This window comes from Aptenodytes patagonicus, chromosome 2 (genome assembly GCF_965638725.1).
Source record: "Aptenodytes patagonicus chromosome 2, bAptPat1.pri.cur, whole genome shotgun sequence".
Classification (NCBI taxonomy): Eukaryota; Metazoa; Chordata; class Aves; order Sphenisciformes; family Spheniscidae; genus Aptenodytes; species Aptenodytes patagonicus.
In genome coordinates, this window is record NC_134950.1 from 152,725,493 (window position 1) to 152,753,385 (window position 27,893).

General features: G+C 39.0%; 1 protein-coding gene across 3 annotated transcripts in view; it reads right to left on the bottom strand.

Moving 5' to 3' along the window:
* Positions 1-4,393: 4,393 nt before the first annotated feature.
* PRTFDC1 (phosphoribosyl transferase domain containing 1) overlaps positions 4,394-27,893 on the bottom strand; it is a 49,018-nt gene continuing 25,518 nt past the window's right edge. Inside the window, exons 4-9 of one of the 3 annotated variants that reach the window (XM_076331717.1) lie at positions 26,378-26,443; positions 10,410-10,427; positions 8,885-8,967; positions 8,423-8,469; positions 6,347-6,423; positions 4,394-5,709 (exon numbers count right to left, since the gene is read on the bottom strand). In XM_076331717.1, coding sequence (XP_076187832.1) covers positions 5,662-5,709; positions 6,347-6,423; positions 8,423-8,469; positions 8,885-8,967; positions 10,410-10,427; positions 26,378-26,443 — 339 coding nt within the window. In that variant the 3' untranslated portion in view covers positions 4,394-5,661. The other 2 variants (XM_076331718.1, XM_076331715.1) reach the window with 2 other exon arrangements.

Here is a 27,893-nt window from a genome sequence, read left to right on the forward strand (position 1 = left end):
CAATAATTCTCATGAAAACCCAAACAAATAAATCAATTAAACAACACTTGCATGATACAGAAAGACAAAGAGATATTCATACCCATATCAAAGAATGACACAATTGTACTTGCCTCTCCTTTTTATTCTGGTACCTCCTGTTTTCATTCCAAGTTATATTATTGCATGTTTTCCCAGTCTATCCAGATTAGACAAGAAACATATTTTCAAAGGGACATAATCACTGAAGGATGCAGCTAGGCACCCACCCAAGCAGGTGAAATCCCGTAAAATTTTCTTGGATACTTAAGCACCTTCGAAAATCTGCCCCGAATGTTTCAGAACAAGGGCTTGTCTTTCCTGGAAAACAACAAACGTTTGTGAGTGTCGCTAAAAACTACAGGACTGGCAAGAATCTGGTTAAAAGACACCAGAATAGAGCACAACATAAAAATAGGGTGTAACTGGAGAAAAGCAATCTGAAGAAAAGAGATTAATACTTCTAATAGTTTAGGAAAATGGAAAATTACTGAGAAAAGGCACTTCAAGATAACTGTTTTCTGGCATTGCTTCCAAAATATCTGAGCTAAATTCCAATGTTTTTGTATGCAAATTCAATAGCTATGAAGGCATAACATATATCTTCCAGCAATAGAGTTGCCCCTTGCGTAACCTCATGACTTAAAAGTGCTGACAAATGTACAAAGCTTTACTGACAGTAGGACCAATGGATTTTGGAACGTGCGTAGTGATGATTTAATGTAATGAAATTTTGCATCATGATTAGAAACGAGGTTTTCTTACCGTTATCAGAGGCCCAATCATGCAGGTCTAAGAGAGACTGCTAGATCAAAATACTACAAGTCATTTTTGTTTCTTTCTGCTACGGAAAAAAAGGGGAAATCTTTCATGCCACTCCTGAAACGAACTAAAGGTCAGCCTTTGAATGGTATCCAAACCTTTTTCTCTCTTAGCATTACAAATAAATTGCTGTACTGCAAACTCCAGTAGTTTGTCAGTAATTCATTGCTTCACGCAGCAGCAGCGGGAACAAGGCATGACAGCAAAGTATTTAACTAATTGAGACTAAGTTTCTGCAGATTTGGAACCGCCTTTGTGTTCCAAAACAACCTCTGGCAAGAGTGAAAAGTTCAGCTGTGGATACACGTGTTCCTGTGAAGGTACAAAGAACCAAGCACCAGTTTATGGACAGAAGGGAAGGTAGTGTCAGCCAGTCCCTCGTGACAGAGCGCACATAAGTATCTGAACTACAGCTGACAACCTTCAAGGGGCTTACAGAGCCTCACCCAGAACTGATGTCTCCTTTTTCCCCGTCTAAAAAGTATTGGGTGTTCTCCATGTTTTCTGCAAAATAAATTACCGCCTTTCTTCAATATGTTGGCACTCCCTTCTCTATTTTGGTTATCTTTCCCCTCTTGTAATTTATGATAAGTGCAGACTATTGCTCTTTCTTAACGAAGAATTATCCTTTTAACACCACAAAATAATCCCACAGTATAGTTTATGGCTTGTGATCAATCTTTTCTAGCTGGCCACGTGTTGTTGCGGGGCTCCTCACTGCTGCGAATAGCCCTGGCAAACACAGCAGCCATTCCCTAGTGGTACAAACTCTACCGGTTCAGGCACTGAGGTAGCCGTATGGGGCTGACTTCCCAGAGGAAGGCATATGGCGTTAAATGAATAATTGTGAAAGGTGTATGAAATTAGGCTCAAAGCTTTTATTTCCCCTCCACTTTATTTTCGTTTCGTTGAGAGGATGGGTAAAGTACGTGACGCTCTGCTTCTCTCGCCTACGAGGTTTCAAACGGGGACCCCCGAAATAAGCACAGGAAGGGGTTGACTCATCCTCTTCAGCTGTCTTGTGCTCTCTGGGGAATACAGCCAGAGCTAACTAACTTCTGGAAGACTGAACTGCGGTAACACACACCTACATTAACTTATGGGTGTAAATTTCTCCCTCCGAGCTATGCAGAAAAAGAATTCAAGATACCTTTCACAGTACACTCAGATATTGCATTCATCTCAGATCTTCAAATGTAGACTATCGGAGTTTTCGGAAAACATTTAAAAAAATAAAAGAAGGGAAAAACATTCCCAAATGTGATGGTTTTACAAAAGGGCAACGATCCCTCTCTCTCTTGCTATGCTACCCTGTAATGTTTTTCTTTTGAGATTCTCATTTTTAACCGAAACTGAAAATTAAGGTTTTCTAGGTAGCTAGAATCAATTACAGTCTGCCTGCGTAACAAGTTTGATTTCAGTAGGGGTTTTCACTGCTGTTTTATCTGAGAAAATCAAAATGCAAACATAGGCAGAGAGGCTGATTTGGCCTTTATCTTCTTCAGTATAAGGAAATATTAAAATTTAAAACTCCAATATTTTTATTGAAATAAATGTTATTCTCAGCACAGAGCAATAGTGATGACTCATGACATAAGCACATCGCCAAGTTAAGCATTTTACTGTGTATGAACTGTGATGATTTGACCCTTTCACAGCTCAGAAGCTGTTCTGCCGCTGAATATCACATACAGTTAATCTTGTATTTTGGGAGGAAATGCTGGAATTTTACATTATAGAAATTCATTAATAAAACTTTGAGGATTACCATAATATGGTCAGGAAATATAACACTAATAGTAAGCAATTAAAAAACCGGACACTATTTTCTACTTTGTTCAACTATAAATACAAGAATGCGGCAGCTAACTGAATTGAGAATGTATTTTAATTACAGACCTTTTAGATTATTTAAATTCTGTTTTTTAAGCAGAATCTACTGGATATTCAGGCCATAGCTATAGTTTGTAACTTGAAATCCTAAACGATGTTCAGTTAACCTAGTTGCAGGAATTATTCTTCCTACTTCGGCTTTCTCTCCAGAAAATCAGGTATTTTGGAATTGGACCAGATGTAAGTGTGAATGAACTGAATAAAGTCTAAAACCTGATGGCTGCTAAACATTTATGTAACTTTAAACCAAATTACTGTCCATGTTAATTTGTACTCAACAGGTAGGGAAAGGATGCTGGTGTTAAGAGCGCATGAGAAGAAAAACCGAGATAAAAATGGATGCCCACCAAATACATTAGCACGGTGTCCAGAAAAATAACGGATTGTAAAGAACATCCTCCCTTCTTCAGTAGCAGGTGTTGCTGAACTGATTTTAAAAAAAATACATTGCTTTGTGGGTCACAGGGTGCAAAGGCTACTGAAAAAACGTTTAGCGGCCTTTTAGTTAAAGGAACGGAATCAACACTGTTGTTGAACCAGGAGACAGCTACAGAAAAAATGTATGATTTTTTTAAACTATCTGAGCACACCGAAGAAACTAGACCCCATATTAATCAGACATATATGCATAATTACCTGTTCCCTCAGTTACACTAATGATATTTTGGAATCTGATTATTAAAGTAATTGAAAACTAATTTTTCAGATGGAAGTGCTTCAAGGAAAGAGTAACGTGGATGGCAACTGAGACTTCTGGACGTGCTCAGATATAGAAAGGTACAAAATTCAAATATGACATTAGAAGAGAAAAACACGTCTTATTCACAGCATAATTGCACATGCAAATCCACTAGTGAAATCTGTGTGGTGCTTTTTAATGGTTAAAAATATGGTGGCAGGAGGAAATAAAATTAATTTGAAGAAACATTCCAGTTCTTATCTTTTCTATAAATCTGGTCTTTTCTAGTAAGTATGTAGATTTTAATAAACTGAATCTTCCAATGAAACAACCTTAACACAGTCTGAATTATGTGCGTCTACAGTACTTCATATTTTCACACTAATTTCACATTAATTCACTTGCTACATTTTTGTTGTTGTTGTTGCTGAAGGCCGATCGTCATAGCAAGGCGAATTGGATTGTGACTTTTTAAGAAGAGAGGAAAAAAAGGAAATAACCTGATGGATCTCCTGGACTAAGCCTAAGCCTAAGCATGTCTGCCTACGCAATGTGCCAATACTACTAAATCCGTAGAAATCAGAAGCATTAAGGAAAACTTTAATACTCTCAGAAAAGAAAAAGAGATGAAACTCTTTTTACCACTTTCTTCCAGGGGCTGTATGGGTGTGCTTTCTTCCCTAAAACAGAAGAAAGTTATTCTATGAGGGAAAGCTTTTCAACAGAACTCTTCAAAAATATAGGTTAAAAGAGTAAAGAAGAGAGGGCCGAAGCATTTCTCTAGCAGTCATAATAATTCTTTGACCTTCTTCATTCCATTAACATCACGGATTTTATCCAAATAACAGTAGCTTATGAGCCACAGGATACATAGATAAGGTATGTTTAGATTACCAGTTAAATGCGTATTTTTGAAGAGCTTTTACAGGACGTGTGAAATATGCTGAAGCAGGAAAATAAACACCTGTGCAACGTCACGAGTGTTCTTAATATTTCTTTATTAGTTTGAAGGAACCCGAAGCTACCACCAACCTGCCTTTTACAGTTCTGAGCAAAGCTATTGATATACAGCTACTTACTCTGCGTTGGCCTCCCTCGGGGAGTTGTTGAGAACAGTTACATACAGTACAGAATTAAAGTTTTCACACTTAATTCAGCATGTAAATTAACAAACCTCTTCAAACATGATGTATAAGGGAAGGAAGGAATCTCTAGAGTCTACAGTATTCATGCGTTAACTGGTTTTCTATGTTTTCCTATACATTTTTTTTCTCTTTTTACAAGTCTTCTCCAACATTGTCAGATCCGTATTCTTAAAAACGACAAGTGGTTACAAAAAGTCTCAACTTAGACATGCTACAAAAATCAAATCATAACTGAGTAATTGTCTGACTAGCGTTAAACTTTTGTGCTTCGTGAGGTTTAATTAAGAATATACGCACAGGAGAACACCGTGTTAATTTTTTTAACTTGTTTGCGTCCTACAGAAGTAAGAGGATACCACGCAGAAATTGAAACCTGCCTGGCATTGTTTTGTCTCGATTAAAATTCAGCACATTAAACAGGTTAGATCTACGGCTACATGACATAGCAAAACCACGACGTCGTCCAATTTCAGATCAACAGTGTCTTGCAAAGGCTGATTTTGTACCAGCACTCTAACTCAGCAGGTTCTGAGAGTTAAAACTCCTGTTCGGAAGAGGCAGTAATGAGCTGCTAGAAATGTGCTATCATACAACATACCGCTTCAGCTGAAACTTTTGAATTGTGGAATTAAATCAAAATAATGCTTTCAATTTGGCAGCAGCGTACCTGACCAAGACTAAAGGGATGCCGAAGTCAATAAAATTCTGTAAAATAATCTTCACGCACAGAACGGCACTTTTGAATGATCTTATGCAACACAGTGAAGGCCATGAATTGCAATGGGTAGAATGATGGACCGAGTGGAGAAAAGATGCATTCACAATGAGACTTGAGACAGACAAATTATCAGTCAAAAGGCATCTTATGTGGTAATTTTAATACTTTAAAAAGGTAGTAACTTTAAAAGCCCTCTACTTCACATTTTAGATAAGAGCTCTCACTTCTGTAAATATTAATCAGTATCTCTAGAGTAAATCCCTTATTATACTGAGTTGAAAGAAACACAAATCACTTGAACCGCTCTTCTGGGAGAAGCTTGAGGGAATGTAGTCAAATTTCTGCTTCACTGAGCTTACAAATCTTCAGGTGAGGATGTTACTGCTTCAGACTCTGTATTTTGCTTTGCCATGATCATTGATAACACATATGTGCTGAAAAGAAAACACCACTGATTGCAACAGCATAGTTGATTACATTATTAATTATTAATGAATTGCTCAGAAATACTTTTGCTTGACCAATCCAGTGATCTTGTAATTACCCCTTCCTTTCCAGAGACCTGGAACGGAATTCTGATTTCACTTTCTAGCTACAGCAAGTTTTCCCGCTTGCAGTTCCCAGCTTTGAGGTCCACCCCTGGGAGCACCACAGGAAGCAAAGGCAAGGCTCGCGCCTTTCGTCCATCATTACCTCGCTGAGAACAGGGGCAGGCAACATAGCGGTAAAAGTCCGAACCTGTCTGAACTGTAGCTGTGTTTCACTTTTTACTGCTGTCTCTGCACGTTCTGGGAACGGTGGACCTGCGAAGTCCTAGGCTCGCAGAAGTTGGAAGTGTAGCAGAGGTATGACTTCTGCCCTTAGGGGGAAGAGATGGGAAGGAACCGTTCACAGCGCAGAGCAGTGACTCCTTTGGATTATTTGAGGTTTTGCAGGGAGTTCTACACTCACTGAAAGGATCCCAACCATGACATTGAGGCCCCAGGGAGGAGGCAAATTATGGGGTATTTGAGACACCCTGGAAAAGTAAAACAGTGGGGTTTTTAACTATTTTTTTTAAAAGAAACTTACGTTTAGATCTCTGAAGTGCTCGTTGTAGTCTAAGGCATAACCTACCACAAATAAATCTGGAATTTCAAATCCGTAATCTGTATTGAGACAAATAACAAACACCATCGATACAAGATCAGTGGCAATTATATAGGCCTTAAACTCATGTGTTGGTTGTCTGACAAGCAAACTATACACAGATGTAGTCAGCTGAGGTTATGTTACTTCTGACTCTGAGACATCAAGGTCGGCAGCAGCCCTATAACCAGTTCCTGCTCACAGACTATTTGTGACAGGGATGTGCATAGTCGGTGGAGAGTAGGAGAGTTGTGTACAATCATGACTGGCACAACAGACACATTGTGGAAGGAAGCCAAAATCAGAGCTGAAAAATTCTGCCTACGTTTGGCAGCTCCATTGCTATATGTGTGTGATGACAACTGTCCAGTATCACACTAATGATGAAAAAAATGTACAATTTTAATTCAGAAGTAACTTTCAGAGATTTATATATTTTCTTCTGAGAATAGCAAAAACTATTTTGCATATTATGCTACCAAAACATGTCAAATGCTTCTTAAATTAAAGCCCCAACCTTATGAAGACTCATGCACATGCTTAACAAAGTAAATGCACGCAGTGTAGCTGAACCATACAACTCACACGCTTGAAGCTAAGCACAGGCACGTGTCTTTTTGCGTGTGAAGGTCTGTGCAGTATCAGCACTATATAAAACAAGTTAGACTCTTTCCAAATTGTTCACTGAATAGCTGGAGAAAAACACCACCTTATGGACACAAAAATAGGTCAGCATAAAAAAAATTTACAGGTATTCAAGTAAGGAATTTATTCAATTGTTAAAAATTGTGGGTAATAAGACACTTTGGAATCATAAGTTTGGGTAAGTGAGGAAATGACACAGCACTGTCAGTGATTTACAAGAGAGATCTCCGATGTTTTATAAAATTCATGACAGTATGAATAAACAAGGATAAAACCTGTTTCATTTACAAGTTATTACATAAAAACATTAAGCTACCCTTCATGAAGTAATTTGAGTGTGGTTTTTGTATGTTTAACATTAGTGAATCCAGTCAAATACATACTTTAACTTACTGGATTAAGTTCTAAATGTTAAAAATACCACTGTATAAAAAGTTGTACAACAAAATGTTTGGGTCACAGTTCAGATTATTGGCCTAAAACTGCAGGGCCGGGCCCAACACTGAGTAACTTTTGCTTCATTAAGTTTCCCTCTCTCCCACATCCCAAACCAAGACCCTTCCTGCTGCCTCCTGGTACTCACCTGCCTACTCTCCTCCTACCCTCCTCCCCAGCTCAGCTGACCAGAGCCTTCTTCAGTAGCAAATACTGGTCGATCTCTTCTAGGTGGATCTATTCTTTTCAGTATTTAGCCACATACCTGTTATTACATCATTTATTCTAATAAGTCTGAAATGACAATAGCTTGGTATAGCTCCATTTACGGTTTCATCGTAGCACAGTACAAGCACCAATAACTCAGAGAGAAGTGGTGCTGGTGTGACACAAACAGAGCGGCAAGAGGAAGTTTAAAAAGCCCAATTTATCTTTTGCTTTTGGGGGGGTGGGATTTAATTATATCATTGTTTACCCTTTAAACAATAATACTTTTCAAAAAATAATAAAAAGTGTTATTCTGTTATAAAAATGTAAAACTTGTGAATAACTAGGTCACAACAAAAAACCTTTCATGTTCAGCTGGAATCCTGCAGCTCCTCCAAAGAGATGCGATGAGGAGGGAAAAGGAAGAAATGGACTTTCTCTTCCATATAGTTTGTCAGAGCCAGAAGATAAAACACTCACCTTTCCTGGATAAAATTAAACCCTTTCATAACTTCCCTATAAAGTTAGTACTCTGCAGAAAACATCAGACTATACGGAGGCTAGGCTTTCCAAACCACAATTATACAAATCCTTCCACTGCATCCCATAGTCCCATTGACAACTGATATTTTGCAATGCTTCTAGCAGGCCATAGAATGGTGTGAAAGGCAAGTGGTAGAATAGTGGTAACTTCTTCTACTGTCATGTACAGATTTTCACAACAACACTTACAATCTGGTCTGTACCCATCAGGTCGAGACGTTCTTTTCACCAACAAACTGCAATTAAAACCAAAATAAAACCCATGTAAATCTAGGTATTTACCTGAAAAACATGCATAAAAACTATTCCCTTTATCAAAAAACTTCCGAGCCATGTGAATCACTGTTCTCGTTCTGCTTCTCCTCCCGACAACGTCCTGATGGCAGGGAAGAGATGGGTGTGTTCCCCTTCAAAGTCCATCACTGCCAGTCTTGAAATGGCTGAAGGGTCATTGCCACTGCAGAACAATACAAAAGCATTTCCTCTCCTTTCCTCCACCCTCCTCTTAGTGACTCAGGCAGCTCCTCCGCAGAGCTCCCCATGCGATACTGCAGCACCGAATTAAAGCAGGGTCTCGGAATGGGAACCTCCACTGGAAAATATGTTGGGCTAGACTAATTAAGTACTAAGTTTTGTGATCGTTTTACTCACCTTGCCACTTTAATCATTTTTGGCTTGTATTTTTCTATATTATTAAGCAGAACCTTCATAGTCCTTCCAGTTCCAACAATATCCTTACAAAACATGAAAAATAGAATAAGTAAAAAACAAAGGAAAGCTGAAAAGAGGAAATCTGGACAATGACTGAGCAGTTCCACCTTCTTATTTTGTGGAAATGATGTATTTTTCCCAGTGTATTGTGAGCCACATCCAAAAAAGGTTATAACTGAGCTCACACTCTTTGAAGCAAGTACTTTCTACTCATAAAATAATCAGTTAAAGGACTGTCCACTTCCTCTTGAAAATAGCTGTTTCTAGTACTTGGGATGTAACACGGGACTGGAGATGACTGGGCACTGCAAGGATGCAGGGATCAGACTTTTCATATTATGCTCAAGACAACAGTATGTCAACATCTCTCCATGTCAGGGCTAAATCTGCCCTATTTTTTGTTTTATTAGTCCAGTACAAATGAGTGTTCTTCAGAACTGCTGTACCCAACCTGATCTGAATGAGATCAGTAGATACCTGGCTGCAAAACTGATCATGACATGGAGAGCAGCAGTTGAGCCTGAACTCTGTGGGTGTGGATTTTTCATCAGCAACACCTTGTCTCTGCTCCCCAGCTATCTGATAGCATTAACAAAATTTGCTGCGTTTTTCATTTCTGTTACAGCAGTTAGCATTAGCAAATATGGAGCTCCTAGCAGCTATTCAGGTAACCAGCCATCTCCGTGGCTGATGACTTTTTTCCCTCCTTTGCTAAGAAAAGACATTCCAACATTTATACATTTCCTTCATTACACTGTCCAGCTTACTTCCCACACAAGCAGGCTGGGCCTGAAATGCCAGTCAGATCCTGACGAGCTCTCTAACCATTCCAGTTGCTTTTCCAACATTTTAAAAGAGAATCACCTACATTAATTAAGAGAGAATTTGCAGCACCAATGAGATGACACATTCTTTTCCTCTACAGCTGAACACGGCCGATTTACATCAGCAACATATCTGTGATGGGCTCTCCCCAGAGGACACTGCAGGATGCAATGCTAATGAGCAGGAGTCAGGGGACTTGAGAGAATGACTGACATTCTCAACCAGCCTGTGAACAACCCTGAAGTTGTAAAGCATGTGCAGGGCTATGCTACTGTTTCAAAGTCAGGCAACTGAGAAGTGCAGGGCATCATTGCAGTTGATTCATTGTCCTCCAAGGAACAGAACAACTTGCAGAACAGGAGTTGATGAAACCATAGAAAGAACAAATCAAATGACGCAGAAAGAAAGACTCCTGGGCATCACAAGGCAGAGTACCAACTAGAGCGGCAGCAATGTAGTTCGATCCGTCACACAATTGCAAAAAGACTGAGAGGTCATTAAGCAAATCAACCCCTCTCCTCTTCACCACCTCCCAGCTAAAGAACCGTAAACACAGACGGGTTTTAGAAACTGAACACACAATCACAACCTGACTATGTGACTCTATCTAAGTATAATATGACATAAGCACCCAACTTACCTCCACAATTAGAACATTCTGAAAGAAACAAACAAAAAGGAATACAATTACACAACATTCACAAACTGAAAGAAACAAATGTTTGAAAAAGTGAAATGAAGATAGATAGGTCCATGTGCATACACGTACAACACGGTAGGACCTAAGGAGTTTCCTGTTTCATTTTTGTGCCCTGAAAAAGAGCCAGCCATAAGAGCAAGCCCGACAGTCAGGGGCTACGACCTTATTCAGCTCTGTCTGGATTATCCTCTTTGCGCAAGAACGGATGTAGCTTCAGAAAATAAAATTAGATGGAAAAAATCCAAATGGGATGAGCTTCAGGTCATTCCAGCGTGTCTAGCTGTGTACTACAGTGTACCCTATAGTTCACTAAAATATTATTTCCAATGTTAATATGAGACTACAGCAATAATATTCTTACTCTGAAATAAATGCTCTCCCCCCCACCCCGCCCCCCAGAAACCTCACAGTAAAGGATTACAGGCCAAGTTGTACCACCCATTCTCATACTGTGAAGTACCCTCTTTCTCTTCAAATACTGCTTCTGAAATCAGTAGTATTACTTGAAGAGGAGTAGTCCAATCAAGAGCAGTGATGTCAAGCCTTATGACAGCATGAGCACACAGGCTGATCTTTTTGCTGAAATGGTTCATCACTGTTTCAGAAATCACAATATCTAAGTTGACTTCTGTTCTTCTATTAAGAGCAATATTAAGAAGTAATGTCCTTATTAGGAGAAATAAAAATCTATTTATTAGTGGGCATTATCATATGCATGTTCAGAAGGATGGACTCTTACAATCTTGCATTAAGATCTACTTTCTGAGGTGAAACCTGCAATAGCAAGAGGAAAGTAATTTCACAAATACCTATATCTATCTATCTATCTAACTATACATCTTACACACATGGGCACACTGTATGTCCCACAAAACCTTGAGACAGATAGTTTCATAGCCATGCGGTATTCACCAGACTAGCTTACACGCCATTTCCTTTCTATCAGGCTTGTTGGCTTTGCTGCATACACAACGTGGAGACTGTCTAACTTCCTTTTCCATCACAGAATCCCAAGGTTGAAAGTTACGAGAAAGACTCAAAACACCATGGAGAAGGAGTGTGTGAAGTGAAGGGAGTGTGTTCATAAACAGCACATCTTTGACAGTTTCATTACCTGATACGTAAATCTCTTTTTAATCTTCAAAACAAAAATTATGAATATAGATTATCCATATTTATATTCATACTGCAGTTCCTCCTAACAATCACAGTGCTTGGTAGGGAGACATAGCATGCTTCATGCATCAACCGCTGCAGAAACATGTTACCACACACTGTATTATACCTGGATGCTTCTGAAATGGCAAAACACTCGGTAAAGGTGTGGAGGGAACTCCCGGTAGTAGTTCAGCAGATGTCAGCAATGGAGATATCACTCAAGAAAGCCACTAATTTAGACTGAGCTCCAGTGGAATGTGTATTAATCTTGCAGGGTGTCTCCTTTTTGGTGTTTTCATAACAGGTTTCACTGGTGGTTATCCTGCTTGGCACTCCTGACTTTCAACCTCTCAGCTGCTGACACAACCAACTCTGGATTTGAAAGACCTAGTCCTGTGGAGGTGAAAAGTCAAAGGCCTCTTAACAACAAAAGTCCAAAGACGCCCTGCCTCTAGAAATTTCTTCCTTCAAGAAAGAATGGAAGTATGTCAGTCCTCTAGATAAGATGAAGAAACCAAAACCGTGTTCAGGAGAAGCTTATGACAGGTGTGCAGGGACACATTTTCTTGAAGGAAGCCATTTGGATCCAAAAAGGGTTTGGCTCTCATCTGGCTTCCTGGATGCAGTCATAACTAGGAAAAACACTTCCAAAGGCTAGCCCAGGACACCTGGGTCTGAGGCATAAGCAAATCACTTGATTCAGTCAGTGGACACCTGAAGATTATGTGCAGGAGTAATGGTTTAACCATCCCCCAGGGAACTCGCAATATACGTAAATATTTACGTGTGTGTATACACACACGCACACACACACATATATATATGATACAGGGAGAGAGCAGAAGAGGTGACAAGGAAAGAACCTCACCAGAGCTAAAGACGGAAATGAACTCCTTTGGTACCAGCAAACAGCCCAGGATAACTGTGAGTGGCACCTGGTAAGAGAGGCTGACCTGACACCAGCCTGACATCCTGACACATTCTGCCAGTTTTGTGCATCTCTTGCTGCTCTTCATACTGTTGACAAGAACGTTTCTCCCAAAGCAAAAGCACAGATCTTCTAGAGACAAGACCTATCCAGCAGCTATGGCATGGGATGGGACATACCAAAACTGACATGGCAGAGGGCTGCAAAGTCCTGCATTAGACTGTGTCAAGGGTGCAGCAAAGGCTGGTTGCTCCCTGAGTGAAGGGTAGCCATGAGCCGAGTGCAATAACACAGCTGGCAGTGCAGGGGCCTCGCCAGCCAGGGCTCAGCCCCACAGTGCCCCAGCGAGGCGAGCAGGCAGACCTGAGACTTGTTCAACCAGGAGTGCATATCATCAGGTGAGTTCATGGTGACGAGGCAGATCTGAGGTCAAGCTGGGTTGTCAATCCACAGGTTGGGATCAGGTCCAGTGAGAGTAACCATGATCAAACACAGCCCACTGATCTCCAGGCAGGTCCGCAGTGATGAGACAGGTCAGAGGTTAAACTGGGAAGTCAGTCTGTGAGTTAGGGTCTGGATCTGTAGTAACACAGAGGCACGGCTGTACCGAGCATGCATACAGCATAGCTCAGGCATGGCCTAAAAGCCTGGGGTTGACCTGAACTGAGGCTCCTGTGCCCACAGGTGTGGGTAGGGGCCCCAGGTGACATGTCATGGCCAGTAAGGCATATTGGTGCACACAGGGCCGTGACAGATTGAGAGAAAAGCATAGTCCTGGGACATTTTGTTGATAGACAAGTATGTTTCTTTGCTACCACAGCTGCTTCAGCTATCCTATCATGAGCGGCAATAGGGATTCTCTTGCTTACTCGCAAGTGGAAATCATAAAATTAGACAGAATGAGGGGACAGCAGCCTCCCTGGCCATGGAATAAAGATTAAACCAATAGGGAGGAGCAGACCTTACTAATTAACTTGTAATTATAGATACTGTATACTATATAATATATAGTATAATATATAGTATAATATATATACTATATGCTATATACTAATCATAGATATTAATAGAAAATGGGGCTGAGGAGACCATGAAAGGTCATCAAGACCATTCTGTTGGCCCGAAGACTCAATTTAAAACTATCCCTCACAGATATCTGATTTACCTGTTCTTGAACATGATGAGGACTTCAGAACTTCCCCAGGCAATGTGTCTCAGTGCCTCATTATCTAAGAGCAAAAATACAGTTAGAAAACTTCTGTTGCTATTTGACCTGAACTTGTTTTGCAGTGGAGACAGAAAAAGCTTTATTTTCCTCTCTTTTTAACTTCTATGTTTGAAGACAGATGTATTTCCGCAGTTTCCTCTTCTTCAGATTAAACAACCCCTATTTATTCAACATTTTCTCACAAGTTACATTTTCTAGCTTTCTGATCATTCTTTTGTTCTCCTCTGGAACCTGCCCGGTTGGTCAGAATCCTTCTCCAGTTGTGATGCCCCAAAACAGAGAGAAGCCTTTTCCAGTGTCGAGAAGAATAAAAGAACCACTTCGTATGCTTTACAAATAATCCTCCTTTCTATGTATTCCAGTACAACAGTTACATCTTTTATAAAGGTATGTTGTTGTCTCCTGTGCAACTTGTGATCCACCTATCATCTCCAGTTCAGAACTGTTGCTTAGTCAGTCCTTCCTCAGTTGCATTTATGCAAAAGATTACTTCTATATAAACACAGAAGTTAGTATTCATCTTTATTGTCATTACATGTCATTCTTTGAACCAAATTCTTTAAATAATTTCTTAAGATCATAATACTATCTTGTAGTATTTTCCCAGGTAGTATCATTAGCATTAAATGCTAGTTCCATCTTTTAAATCATGAATTAAATATTGCATAGTCCCTGGAGAACGTGCTTTAATGCATCCAGTCTGACAGTGAAGCATAATTAACTGTTTCTTGAGAACAGCTTTCCAACCAGTTATATATCCGTCTAATAGAAATTAAATCTTGCCTACATTTCCGTATCACAAATGACTCACATGAAGGAAAGAAGATTAACGTGGGTCCAGACATGCCTGAAGGGTTTGTCTGGCCACAGGAGTGATAGTCACCTCTGCATGACTTCAGCTGAAGTGTAAGATCTCATATTTATTGACTAACTTGAGAAGGAAGATATCGGTGGACCCTGAAATTGTCTGACCAGCATTCTGTTATTCTTGCCTCTTCTCCTCAGGGTCAAGGAGTCCAACAGTTGTAAATGATATGCATTGGGAGATTTGGTCCTTTGAAAGTCTCTTTAATCAGGCAGCTGTCTAGGTCAGGAAACACAGATTCTGTTTTGTATTACGCACATTCTCGTTATTTCCAACACATTGATGAGGATTTTCTGTGCTATGGAGAAATCCTGTATGTAAGGACTTTGTAGTTGAAAAGCCACTATAAAATATTTAGATACGAAAACTTTTTGTATATATAAACAAGCAGGCATCCTGATCGTTGAAAATGACACATTAATCCCTGTTTTGATTAGGCAGGCTTACTGTGACTAAAGTCATCATACTTAACTTTTGCTTATGACTGAAGGCATTCAAAATGGTTTGCCATCCTCTGGTACCAGAAACCGCCTCCTACAAAACGACATGATATGCTGGGAAACTGACTGTATTGCTGCCTATCCCCTACCTTTCTCCTGTTGAAGCAGGCTACTGATAGAAGGGTTCCCCAAAAGGGATGGCAAAGCAGAGTAGTAGAAGAACAAACTGCCAAGAAATGTTTTGATATACAGTATCCAAGACTAGATAGTGGTGATGTGTAACTAAAACTGGTTGAAATAGATTAGCTTATCCTTGAGCAGATGGATAGAAGATAAAAGAAGAATGCAATGGATACAACAAATTGGTACATTATCAGTAATGTCACCATCATCCTAAACACACAGCTGGCTGCATCCAGCATATCTTGTGAAAGGTCACAGTTACATGAAAGACCTTATTCAGCCTCACCATGAAATCCACCTGTGATCTGGTGGGCAGGAGACTCGTGAAACTCATCAGCTTGTGGTGCTACAGCAGTAACTGGTAGCTGGACAAATGATAGGAAGTGAAAGGATGCTGAAGAAAAGATCTTTTTTCAAGTGTATGTGTTTGAAGCTCCTGTACCACATAGATCAAGACTGTTTTGTCCTTTCAGATATATCTGACGCAATGGCAGAGGAGGAAACCACATGAAAAGAAACATAATCCGGCCTTCTGGCATGCATTTGATATTTTCTGTCTATTTTTGGAGCTTGGAGAACAGGAAATAGGAATATTTACTGACATGTTGGCTAGACTGAAGATGGCTTAATTTCTGAGTAGAGCCATCTTCACCAATACAATCTGTGAAGTACATCCAGAAATCTAATAATGGTGCTAATGTGTCTTACAGTGAGACACAGAGAACAGTCAGTTTTTTAAAATATGTCCTGGAAAGATTTCTTATATAGTCCAAATAAAGAAGGGGCAGTGGCTCAACTCTCAGAGATTGAAACACCTTTCTACTGAGTCGTTGCATGAGAATCAGCAGCTTTCATTGCTGATGGATCAGAGGGATGGTTGGGAGCTGATAGATCTGGATGACTGTGATTCATCCTGTGTTTACAGCTGTTTCTACCAGGTAGCTGGCAGGAAGTAGGCTGGTGCAATATAGAATCATAGAATATCTCAAGTTGGAAGGGACCCATAAGGATCATCAAGTCCAACTCCCTGCTCCTCGCAGGTCTACCTAAAACTAAACCATGTGACTAAGAGCGTTGTCCAGATGCTCCTTGAACTCTGACAGGCTTGGGGCCCTGACCACTCCCCTGGGGACCCTGTTCCAGTGACCGACCACCCTCTCAGTGAAGAACCTTTTCCTAATGTCCAATCTGATGCAGCTTCATTCCGTTTCCTCGTGTCCTATCGCTGGTCACCAGAGGGAGGAGATCAGCACCTCCCCCTCCGCTGCCCCCCTTGAGGAAGTTGTAGACTGCGATGAGGTCACCCCTCAGCCTTCTCTTCTCCAAGCTCAACAAACCAAGTGGCCTCAGCCGCTCCTCCTAATTCATAGAATCATAGAATCATAGAATCATTGAGGTTGGAAAAGACCTCTAAGATCATCGAGTCCAACCGTCAACCCAACACCACCAGGCCCACTAAACCATGTCCCTAAGCGCCTCATCTACACGTCTTTTAAAATTTTTAATTCTTGCCCTCGAGACCTTTCACCATCTTGGTCGCCCTCCTCTGGACACACTCTAATAGTTTGATGTCCTTCTTATATTGAGGCACCCAAAACTGCACACAGTATGCACAAGTGCAGTGTAGAGTGGGATAATCACCTCCCTTGACAGGCTAGCTATGCTGTGCTTGATGCACCCCAGGACACGGTTGGCCCTTTTGGCTGCCAGGCCACACTGTTGACTCATATTCAACTTGCCATCAACCCAAACCCCCAGATGTCTTTCCACGGGGCTGCTCTCCAGCCTCTCATCCCCCAATTTGTATGTATAGCCAGGATTACCCTGTCCCAGGTGGAGAATCCAGCACTTGCTCTTGTTAAATTTCATACGGTTGGTGATTGCCCAGCTCTCTAGCCTATCCAGATCTCTCTGTAAGGCCTCTCTACCCTCGAGGGAGTCCACAGCTCCTCCTGGTTTAGTGTCATCGGCAAACTTACTTAATGTACATTTGATTCCTGCATCCAGATCATTTATAAAAACATTAAAGAGCACTGACCCTAAAATTGTACTCTAACTGTGTCTTTAAATGCAAAGGGGTGCTGTGAAGTTTAAAATTCTCCAGTTTTGAGTGATCAGGGTGCACACAACTTGTGACTCTGCACATGGACATTTGCACTGAGCAGAAATAATATTTGTGGTGTGAACTGGATCTACACAAAAATAAAATTTGTGCTCTCATATCCTTTTTTGACAGTAGTAGAAATGGCTCATAGCAGCATGTCTTGGGACATCTGGAAAAAGCAGGAGGTTTTTGACAATATTATAACTATGTAAAATGAAGAAGAAATAATTTCTAATCCCTGCATTCCATGTGAATTTGTCTCTCATGTTAAAGAGACACATTTTCACTTTTATAATAAATTTCAATGTATCTGTGAATTTTAAAATTTTTAATAGTGGATGGGAAACCTGCAAAAATCGAAAATGTGTAGTTTACTGCTTTTCAAAGCCACATGAGCTTATACATGGTAAGAAAGTAGGTTGTTATTATAATACATGTAAGAAAAATCCTGACTTGTAATAAGCTGAAAAATACTCCGGCATTGAGTCAATACATTTCTATTGTTTACCTTCTCACAGGTCAGTAATAAATGGAACAAATGTCAGCTAACAAGACCAAACAGAGTAATGAGATCATGTATGCCTCCTGCCTGACAGTAGTAAGTGCTATTTTTCACTTTCCTGGAAAAGAATAACAATTTTTTCTAGATTTTGATTTTATGTTCCATTTAGAAGACTGATTTAAAAGGAAAAGTTGCTATAAAATAGCAGTGCTTTGAAATTAGCACTGAATAAGAGTTTGAGGGAAAGGCTGTCTTTGAATTCACAAAAAATGTGAAATTTTAACAAGGTAAAATGCTAAGTTGCAAATTTAGAAAGGGGGAGTATTTCCTGGAAAGCAGAAACTCTACTTAAGTAATCAAATAAACAACCATACTTAATGCAATACTACAGCTAAGAGGACAAACACAGCCCTTGCATGTGTAGCAAGAAAATCAGGTAGGTACACAAAGAGGGTATTTTCTCCTTAAATGTTTCAGCGTAAAATCAGTACAATAACATGCACACACATTTAAAAAAAAAGCTGTTAAAAAAAAAACCAGAAAGAACTTAAGACTGAGAAAAGAAGAATTATTTGAGACCTGGAAAAAACACCTTACAGTGAAGTAAAGTTTGTAGCAGGAAGTAATAGCTTTTATTTAATTAACAGCCCAGTTCCCAGTGGGAGAACATTTTTCAGAAAAGAACTTTGACCTTTCAGCCCACAACCTCAAAGAGACCACAAAATACCTTCAATAGCTGAGCCTGGGAACAAAAATTCAGAACTGCTGTATGCACTAGAAATCATGGACTCGATAAAATACTGGCTTTACGGCACATTACAGTCTTCCACTGCAGCTGACCTCCAACTCATTTATCAGTGTTCCACAGCTGGTAATTTGCTCTCTTATTTTAGCTCAGAGGAATTCTTAACATTTTTATCTGCCCCTTTGGTCATAGGGCAGGTGATCATGTAGGGCAATCACTTTTTTCTCCCAAACTGTCTGATTACCACATTAGGTTAAAATTAAGAGTTTCTCCCAATCTGTACTTAGCGTGAAGTTTGCTGATTCTGTTCAGACCAACAGAAGGATCTGCGTGCTTGAAATTTTGTTTTTTCCAACTATATCAATTGCCTAGTATTAATTTCCTGTTATTAATTCTGCCTTCAAACCTTGTCTCATTTACATCCTACAGTATGCCAGTCCTTTACAGAAGGCTCCCAATGTATTAGTTTATCTAAAAGAACCTTAAATAATGACTGGATGATAGGGAAATATGCAACCATACGGCAATATAAATTTGATAATGGCAAGCTGCTCAATCTAGTAGGCAAAGGTATTAAAAAAGGCAACAGCGAAAGGCAAAAAGCTATCCAAATTCAGAAGAGAAAATCAGGTTCACCATTTTAGCAGTGATGACAGTTGACTGTTGGTAAAACATCTCTGAAGTATGGAGGCTTCTCCATCAAGTCCTTAAATCAAAATAGTTGGTAGCTCAAAACAGAAACTGTAGGCACAGTGAAGAAATTATCATTTGGGACCCTTCAGTCTAATTACCCAGAAGTTCAGACAAGAATATAATGGTGCTTTTGGACCTTAAAATGTACGAATCTCTAAACAAAGCCCTGTTTGTGATAAGGCCAAATAACTGTACTGAGAAAAAAAAAGAAAAAGAAAATGAATCTTAATGTGGCAAGATTTGCAGAAATTTTTAAGGAAGCAATTAAAAAAGGCAGATTTACCTAAGCCTTGTAAAGCTTATTGAAGGTAAGCAGGTAGCAAGCTTAAAAGAAAGAAGAACTTTTTCACATGCTACTTAAATATGAAACTCCCTGCTATAGGATCTTGTGGGACTAGAGGCATAACTGGAGTTACAAAGAGATGACACAGACATGGATAACAGTTCTAGCACTGGATGTATTCAAAATGATGGCCCAGATGTAGCTTGGATTTTGGACGTCTCTGTTCTTGCTGTGTTTCACATATCCCTTCCCTAATAAAATTCCAGTTGTCTGCTGCTGAAGACATGATACAAGTCTAGACAAACCTTTCATCCTATTCAGTACGGTGGTAATGGTGGTCTTACAAGTGGAGAAAATACAGGGAAATTGGGAATGATGGAAATACTCTTATCTTCAAGCCCCCACTGGTGTCCTGAGTTCCTTCCTCTCTCCTTCTTGGACAGAACTGTTCTTAAACTATCTGAGAATACATGTAACATATTGTTAGTTATACCAGCCTGTAAAGTATGCATGAATACACAGTTGCTGGAAAAGATGAGTTCTTTTATACAACCAGTTCCACAGATGAAGGCATATTCATAAAAAATACAAAAGACTAAAAAAAAAGATACAGCCCCTTTTTACCTATCTCTATTTCTTTTTTTGGAGGGGGAGGTGGAAGGCTACAAAATAGTGTATTTTCATTCCCTTTAGTTCGATTTCCATTCAGAAGTCTGCATTTTCAGTTAGATTATTTCTAAAGACACCTTCTTTTCATGTGTACTCCATATCATCAGAAATACGTGAACTGATAATGTGATTCTTCAAACTGAATTGTTAACGGATTATCAGTTTACTCACCACACCTGCAGTACGTGCTTTCTTAGCACTGTATTTGGGGAACCTCAGGTACTACTGGTTAAACAAGACATTTTATGACAACTGACTTAGGCTTGAAGAAGCAGTGCCATCGGGCTGAAGAATCATCAGCAAACAAAGGTTAAACAATAATGCATCGAGTTTCAGTGAAGAGGTCCAAAGGAAGCTACAAGGACTGCTGTTAGAAGTGAAATCATTTTACGGAATGCACAGGAATGAAATCCACACACACTAACGCTTCATCAAGACGTTAGAAAATAATATGAAAGACTTTTGAGAAATTGGACATCTAAGTAGGAGCTTTCTACAGGGTTCTAGAAAAGATCATGAATGTCTGATTTTAATCTTTTCTGCTGGGCTGATCCACATCTTATGGCATTCCTGAAAGGACAAATATCATATCTCAAAAACGTTATTTTTTTAGACACTCAATTTGGTCAGTATCAGCTGCTGATGGGAGCAACTCGGTTACTATGTTACGAGTCTATGCATACAGACTCCAGCTACTTAAAGTCTGTAAAGCTAGTTCAGTATCTCCAAGAGTTAACAGAGTGGGGGACATAATGGAGGGCATGATGATATGCTCTCACTGATGTTTTGTTCTTAGAGAGCACTGTGTTGAATGCTTGTACACACGTGTTCTGCTTGCAGCCATCTTTACAGCATGCTTCTGTTGTGCATAACTAGTAGTGCAAATTACCATAATCAATCTAAAGGTAATGCAGGAATGGATCACTGTCTCCATTCTCTTACTTAAAGGAAAAAGTATCATTTTCTGATCATCTGGAATTGGAAGAGGTTTTCTGGACACAGGCGAAATCAACAGAATTATGAACATGTAGAAGCAGGTAGACAGTGGGTGAGCAGAGCCCATGTGAAAAATGGGATAGGAAGGCTGGGAAGTTTTCTTTGTACTTTCCTTCCTCCAGAACAACAACAAAAAAGAAAACAATGATGAACAGTAGAACAGATTACCTAAGAAGGAAGTGCAAAGAAAGGTGATTGATTGACTTTGGGGAGGAAAAAAAATAGTGTCTTTTGCTGCGGAAAAAGCAGTTAAGGATAGCAACTGTCAGAAGAGTAGACAGTCTAAAACCTAATTAAGAAAAAACGCAGAACAGACGTGACTAAAGATGGCAGTTAAGTAGAGGTACTGAAGATGTGGAAAGCTTCAAGACACAAAATCAACCTTCAAAAAGATGAAAGAGGCAAGGCTGCACATCTGATAGGAATACAGTAAGACGTAGAGATAAGGGAGGACATGACTATTGCAGAAGTGTAGAGTGGATTTTGTATACCTTTACTGTCATATAAATAGTCTCTCATGTACATAATGTTCTAAAGAGAATGCCAGTATTTTTTCTGCAAATTTATGGGCATTATTCCAGAAAGGAATGCATACAGGGAGAGAAAGCACAACATTAGTCGAGGCAGTGAATACTGAAGGAGAAAAAAAAAATACGTATAGAACTAACAGAATTCGGAGAAACAAACTTGGAATGGTGAAGGAAAGGATAATATGTATCTTAAATCTAGAGAATAAAACTTTGTGTTACACAGCTGCCACATGTATGGTTTATTAAATACTGAAATGCTAATATATTTAGGAGAATGCTAGAGAATCAGCTCTCAGAACTGTTGTTAGAAACTATGACATGCAGAGAAAATGGTTCAGTAAAATAAGAGAAGAAATGAGAGGCATAAGAAAAGAAAGTGAGATTGCATTATGTTCCTGGAACATCTTCCCATAGGACAAGTGGGGCAAGAAAATGGTAGACAGTGGATAAACTGATTTAGGTGAGACATATAAAGGAAGTTTAGAGATTTTATAGCACAAATCCTGCCAGAAGGAAGTGAGGAATGCTGCATGGTGGATATCTTCCTCTGAGTGAAACCTCTTTTTGATAGGAGCTGATCAGTCATTTTAGGAGAGCATCAGAGTAGTGATGGAGTGCTCAAACTGACACAATGAAGTGCAGAGAGAATGTAAGAAGACATTCACCTTCTTTTTTTCTTGATCGCTATTTATTACCTTCTACACTGCTCCGAAAATGCCAAAACCACTGGCTGTCAACAAGATGTACTTAATACAAACAAAGGAAATAGTCCTTCATAAAGAACATAAGCATTGATCCATATTACAGACAGATGGCGTATCAGAAATTCACTGGCTGCATAATTGTATCATACTAGCTACATAACTACTTTGTTTTAATTAGAAGTTCTTATTAACCTAACAAATAAGCATGATTAATTTGTTCACATTCTATGTTATGTAGAAATAGTAATAAAGACAAAAATATATGGATCTAATTTTGACATCAAATACATTACACAACTATAATAAGTATTTAATTGCAAAATGATATAAACTCTAAGTTCATGATTTTGTCTAATTTGTCTCATTTGCAAGGAGACAAGTCAAAGTGGTATAGGAGTTTTTTTAAAGGTTACAGGACATATTACATATGGAGTGATACACAGAATCATTCCTTCACTAGAGACTTTGGACTACGTAACCAGCTCCAAAGCTCTTGGGACAAAATATACACACATACAAGTATAAGAGGTAAATGGCAGTGACAACTCACAACTCTGGTACAGCTGAATCTACTGAAGTTTCTAGATGTTTTAAAATTTACTTTGTTTAAATGCCACAATACTTTAAAATATGTTATGAATTTTTACAGTATTATACAGTATGATTACAGTATTAATACTAAACAGGGTTATATTATTTGTTCTTTCACCTCATCTACATAAATTTTCATAGCCATCTTGCTTTGAAACAGTGCCTCTAGTTTTCTGGACAGTTATTCATTATATCCCTGTTTTCAAAATTTCTTCCTCTCTACAAACATTAATGACAATTTTTACCCAAACGAGCATTTCAGCTTTAATGTAATTGAAAACTGAGCAGCTACTTAACTATGAAATCAGCTACTGAGAAATCTTACGTTCACCACTTCCATCATTAAAGAAGAGATTTTGAAATTATATTTTTTCTGCATAGAAATGAATAGTTACAAAGCATTAGAGTCTTAAGCTATATCAGGACTCATTCTTCAAGTACCTTTATTAATGATTCATGCCATGGAAATCTTCATTCTTGCCTCTGTGACCTTCTTCACAGAAGAATTTCAAATTGTGGATTATTTTCTTCAGGTAATAGTTTGGGTCTGTATGCTAACTCTCCTCTCTCAGAATATTTCTCTTTTTCATGGTTTGGGTCATACATTTTCCCCAGGCTTATAGTATTTTTATAAACAAAAGCATATTGTAGAGAAGTACAGAGGAGACATTCTTCCTTCTGAAGAGCTATTATCCTTAACAGCCTCTTTGTAATTAGCTTTTAAAAGTTTTTGCTTTCTTTAAGCTTTCTCAGAAAAAAACATTGTTATAGAACAGCATGTTCATGAATATACTCAGTAATCTTTTTTTTCCAATAATAAGTAATACATGGAAATTATTTAGTTGTTCACTAAGATTATAGGCTAGCTGAGGTTCCAGGTATTATTGCTTAATGAAGAGCACTTTAAGATCAAACTCCCAGAATCTTTTGTCTGCAGGTTTCAAAATTGTTTACGTTATTGATGCTTTTGAACTTTACAGAAACTTAATGGAACGTACATTCCGAACTCATGCTGGCACTTTTGAAAACACCTTCCATGATCACTAAGTTAATGGGACTTAACCTGGCATATTTACAATCTTTTCTTAATAAGTACTCCAAGCAGGCAGAAGAAGCACCCAGCTCGCTTAAAAGCAGGGAAGTTGAATTCTATCAGTAAGTCTTCCACTAATTCAGTCAGTGACTTAGAATGGTTACTAAAGCCAGCAGTTTTAAAAGCCACCAGCTAAATTAAGGTACTAAAAAACACTTCAAGGAAAGATTTACATTGACTGTAGGAGGCTCTGAATCAGTCTGCAAATGGCTGATTAGTAAAATGTGCTGAATACTTGCACTAATTGCTTAAGTCAACAACAGATGGAGGAGTTGGCATCCACGGACATAAGGCCACTCCTTCATATATCCAACTTTAGACGTGTAAGTATGAACATTTGAGCTCAAGCTTTGCGTCCCAGCTTTTCAAACAGTAAAATAAGTCTTAAGGAAACCCCATTCCCACGTGTTATAGTGAAAATGCTATTTAATTATTCATACATCAGCTGTGTCACAGGCAACCACACATACAAACAACCGCCAAATGTGCCCTTTCAGCAAGTCTGCTCCCCTGGCAGTCCCAGCCCTCCCTTCCTGCTCGGCTTCAGCCCCTCCACACCCAGCTTCCAGCACTGGGATCCCTTCCTGATCAGCAACCGCCTTCGTTCCCAAACCAGCCCCTTCACGCCTACCCAAGATTCCAGCCTCCTTACCCAGCAATCTTAAACTATATTGCTGTTCAGTCTTCTCCCTAAGTATCTCCTAGCCTCCCAACAGCCAAATTTTATGTCCTGTTCCATACGTGGGAACAGGAGGGCTGTGCCAATGAGAAAAAGGTCACCAGGATTTTCAGTATAAGAAAACAATTATTTACTTCATTTTTGGAAAGAGCAGAACTACTTGAAGTGAAATCTTCCTTCTCTCTCATACACATGTGGACACACAGAAAAACACAAAGGTCCTGTGAAAGAAAATAATGTTTTGCCCCAGTGAATTCAAATAATATTAGAAAGATTATGCCTGGAAAAGATATTAATAACTGAAACCATTCATCAAGAAAATGTGGGATTGGAAGATGAGGAAGCTGGGCCTAGAAGCTTAGAAAGCGTTTGGACAATCTGGGAAAGAGAAATGTTGGGTAAGGCTAATAGGTGCACTGTCAGCTCTGCCTATGAGGTAGAGAAACATATGCAAAATCATCATAGAAAAACAGGTAGCTCCAGTGTTTGAATATTAGTAGCAAATGAATTAATATTTCCCAAGAACATGATTAACGCTTTAGTGATAATTTGGAAACAAACACCCTGCAGGAGTATTTAGAAGTGCAAATCGAGGACATACATATCACTAAAATATTCTAACAGCATTTTTTTCATTTAAGTTCTAGTTGCATCAAAACCTATTTAATATTAATGAAATATTTGAAGTTAAGTTTTTCTCTTCTTTTTCTTGTGTGCTATAGTACAACAAAACAAATGAGTTTGCTAGTGCTACATTTGAGTGCTTTGAAGAAACTGATATAATTTAGTGCCAGCTAATAAAAGAGTAACTGCACGTACAGTACAAATAACAAGATAAGTATTATGTTGCCTTAATGCATAAGTAAAGAATCCATTTCTGACCATTTTCCACATAGACCATTTGCCTAATGAAATCAGCCTTCCTTCCTCTTCAAAGTACTGCTTTGTATTACCATGGTTGGATTAAAATAGCCTCTTCACTGACTCAAACCACTCTCTTTCATTACCACAATGTTCAAGCATAGTGCAAAGCAAATTCAGTCATACAGCCAGCCTGATGTTGAAATAAAAAAAATCCCATTTGATTATCTGAGTGACAGGTTCCACAACTGAACTTTGTGCAGTAGGCAAAATTGTATTAAAGTCCTCTATGCTGAACTCAACAGGGATACTCAATGTGCAGTTTGCTTGCATGCACCCATCGAAGGCAGAAAAAACAAGGCTCCAAGACATAAACAAGCTCAGGGGAAGCATTCCAGCACAAATTTTGCCCACAATCTCACTGATGGTACATGTATAACTGCTGGGAAATCCCTACACTAGGATGGAGGGGCTACATTCTGACCTTTTGGGGCATCTGCAATCTGAAAGCAATGGCATTACAGCAATTTAATAGAGATTAATAAATTTCTTTGATTCCAGTATTAGTATCTGACAGACCATGTGCAAAATTACACAGCTTTTCTCAAGTGTTTCTAGTGGATGTATTTTCTTTCTTAAATTTAAAATTAACAAACCTTTCCAGTCAGCTTTGAAAGATCATCTCCTCCCATTATCTGCATATCTTGCATAGACTGATCATTCTGAAAGAAGAAAGACAAAACTCTGAAGTTGGATATAACTGTATAAAATAAAAGTATAAATATGTTAACTTTTTTTGCATCTTTCACAGTCTTGGTTATCAATATTTTCTAATGCTTGTTAGCACTGGTGTATGACAAAACCACATTCTCACTTGTTCCTGTGGCTTCTATCATCTCCTGGTTATATTTAAGCTAACATCAAGCTCCAGGCTCTACTGAACTAGAATAAGTTGCATCTTTCTTTTTTAAATAAATAATGTTCCCTTGCTTGCTATTTCTTAATATGACAAGTGTTGAGTAACGTATTCATCCCTTTCACAACAGGAGGACAGGAGCATCTCAACACTTGACCAAACACCTGTAATCACATTCTTTTTTCAGAACAGTCTTTAGAAACACAGGCAAAATGTGCTTACATCTGTCATTCACACAGACAACTCAGCTATTTTTGAAGAAATTCACTCAGTATTTTTTTCGGAGGAAAAAAGTTTTGCAAAAATTATCACTTGTTATCAAGAATAGTTCCAGTGTGCCATACCGTTTAAAGAGTTTTGGTTTTGCTTTTTCAACTAACTCAAAGATAAAATCCTGAGGTCAATTTCGTAAAATAAAATACTGTCAATCCGGTCAAACTAAACACAACAGAATAGTATGCTTTGATTTTCCTATTAGAGAAGGTATTTTTTCAAAAAAATCAGTAAAACTTTTTTTGATAAATTTGTTTTACAGACATTTCTAGCTGAAATTCGTTCTGATGGAAAATTCTCAACCAGCTCTAGTTGAAATTCATTATCAGCAGCACGCAAAGTTAAGATCACATAAGGGAGATATACGGAAGCCCTACTTTTAAGGGAAGACAAAAGAAGGTAGCAAATTAAAAACTATACAGTTATGGCCAGGCTATATGAACTTCCCAGAGAAAGCAAGAGCAAAACTAAGTATAGTTAATGTGGGGTTTTTGCCAAATTGGTGCATATGTGCTAATCTCATTTCCCTACCCATAGGAAGACAGCGTTATTCCAATTTTAATAATAGGTGCAGTACCACAACGTGACACTGTAGTTTACTAGTAACATCAGGAAGCTTTATCATTACAAACAACTGACAAAAATGCAATACTTTGCTTTTATTTCATAAATCCAGTGCTCTGAAGTCAAATGTTTTTCCATGAATAAATAATGGAACAGCAGGATTTATAAGGGAGGTGAGGATATACTGGGCTAAGGGGTTTATAGCTCTTCTTCCCCTCAAAAAGCAGCACCAGCAGAGGTAGCACGCATGCGCCTGCCATGCGGCACAGTTACAGCTGCATGCCTGTGCAGATGGAAACTGCATCTGCCCACGCTCACAGCCCAGGTGGCAGAAGTCCAGGGACATCCAAGGCACCTTTGCAGCCACTTGATCACAAGCAATCTGACAACCCCAGGAACTATTCGTGGTCCCCATGGGA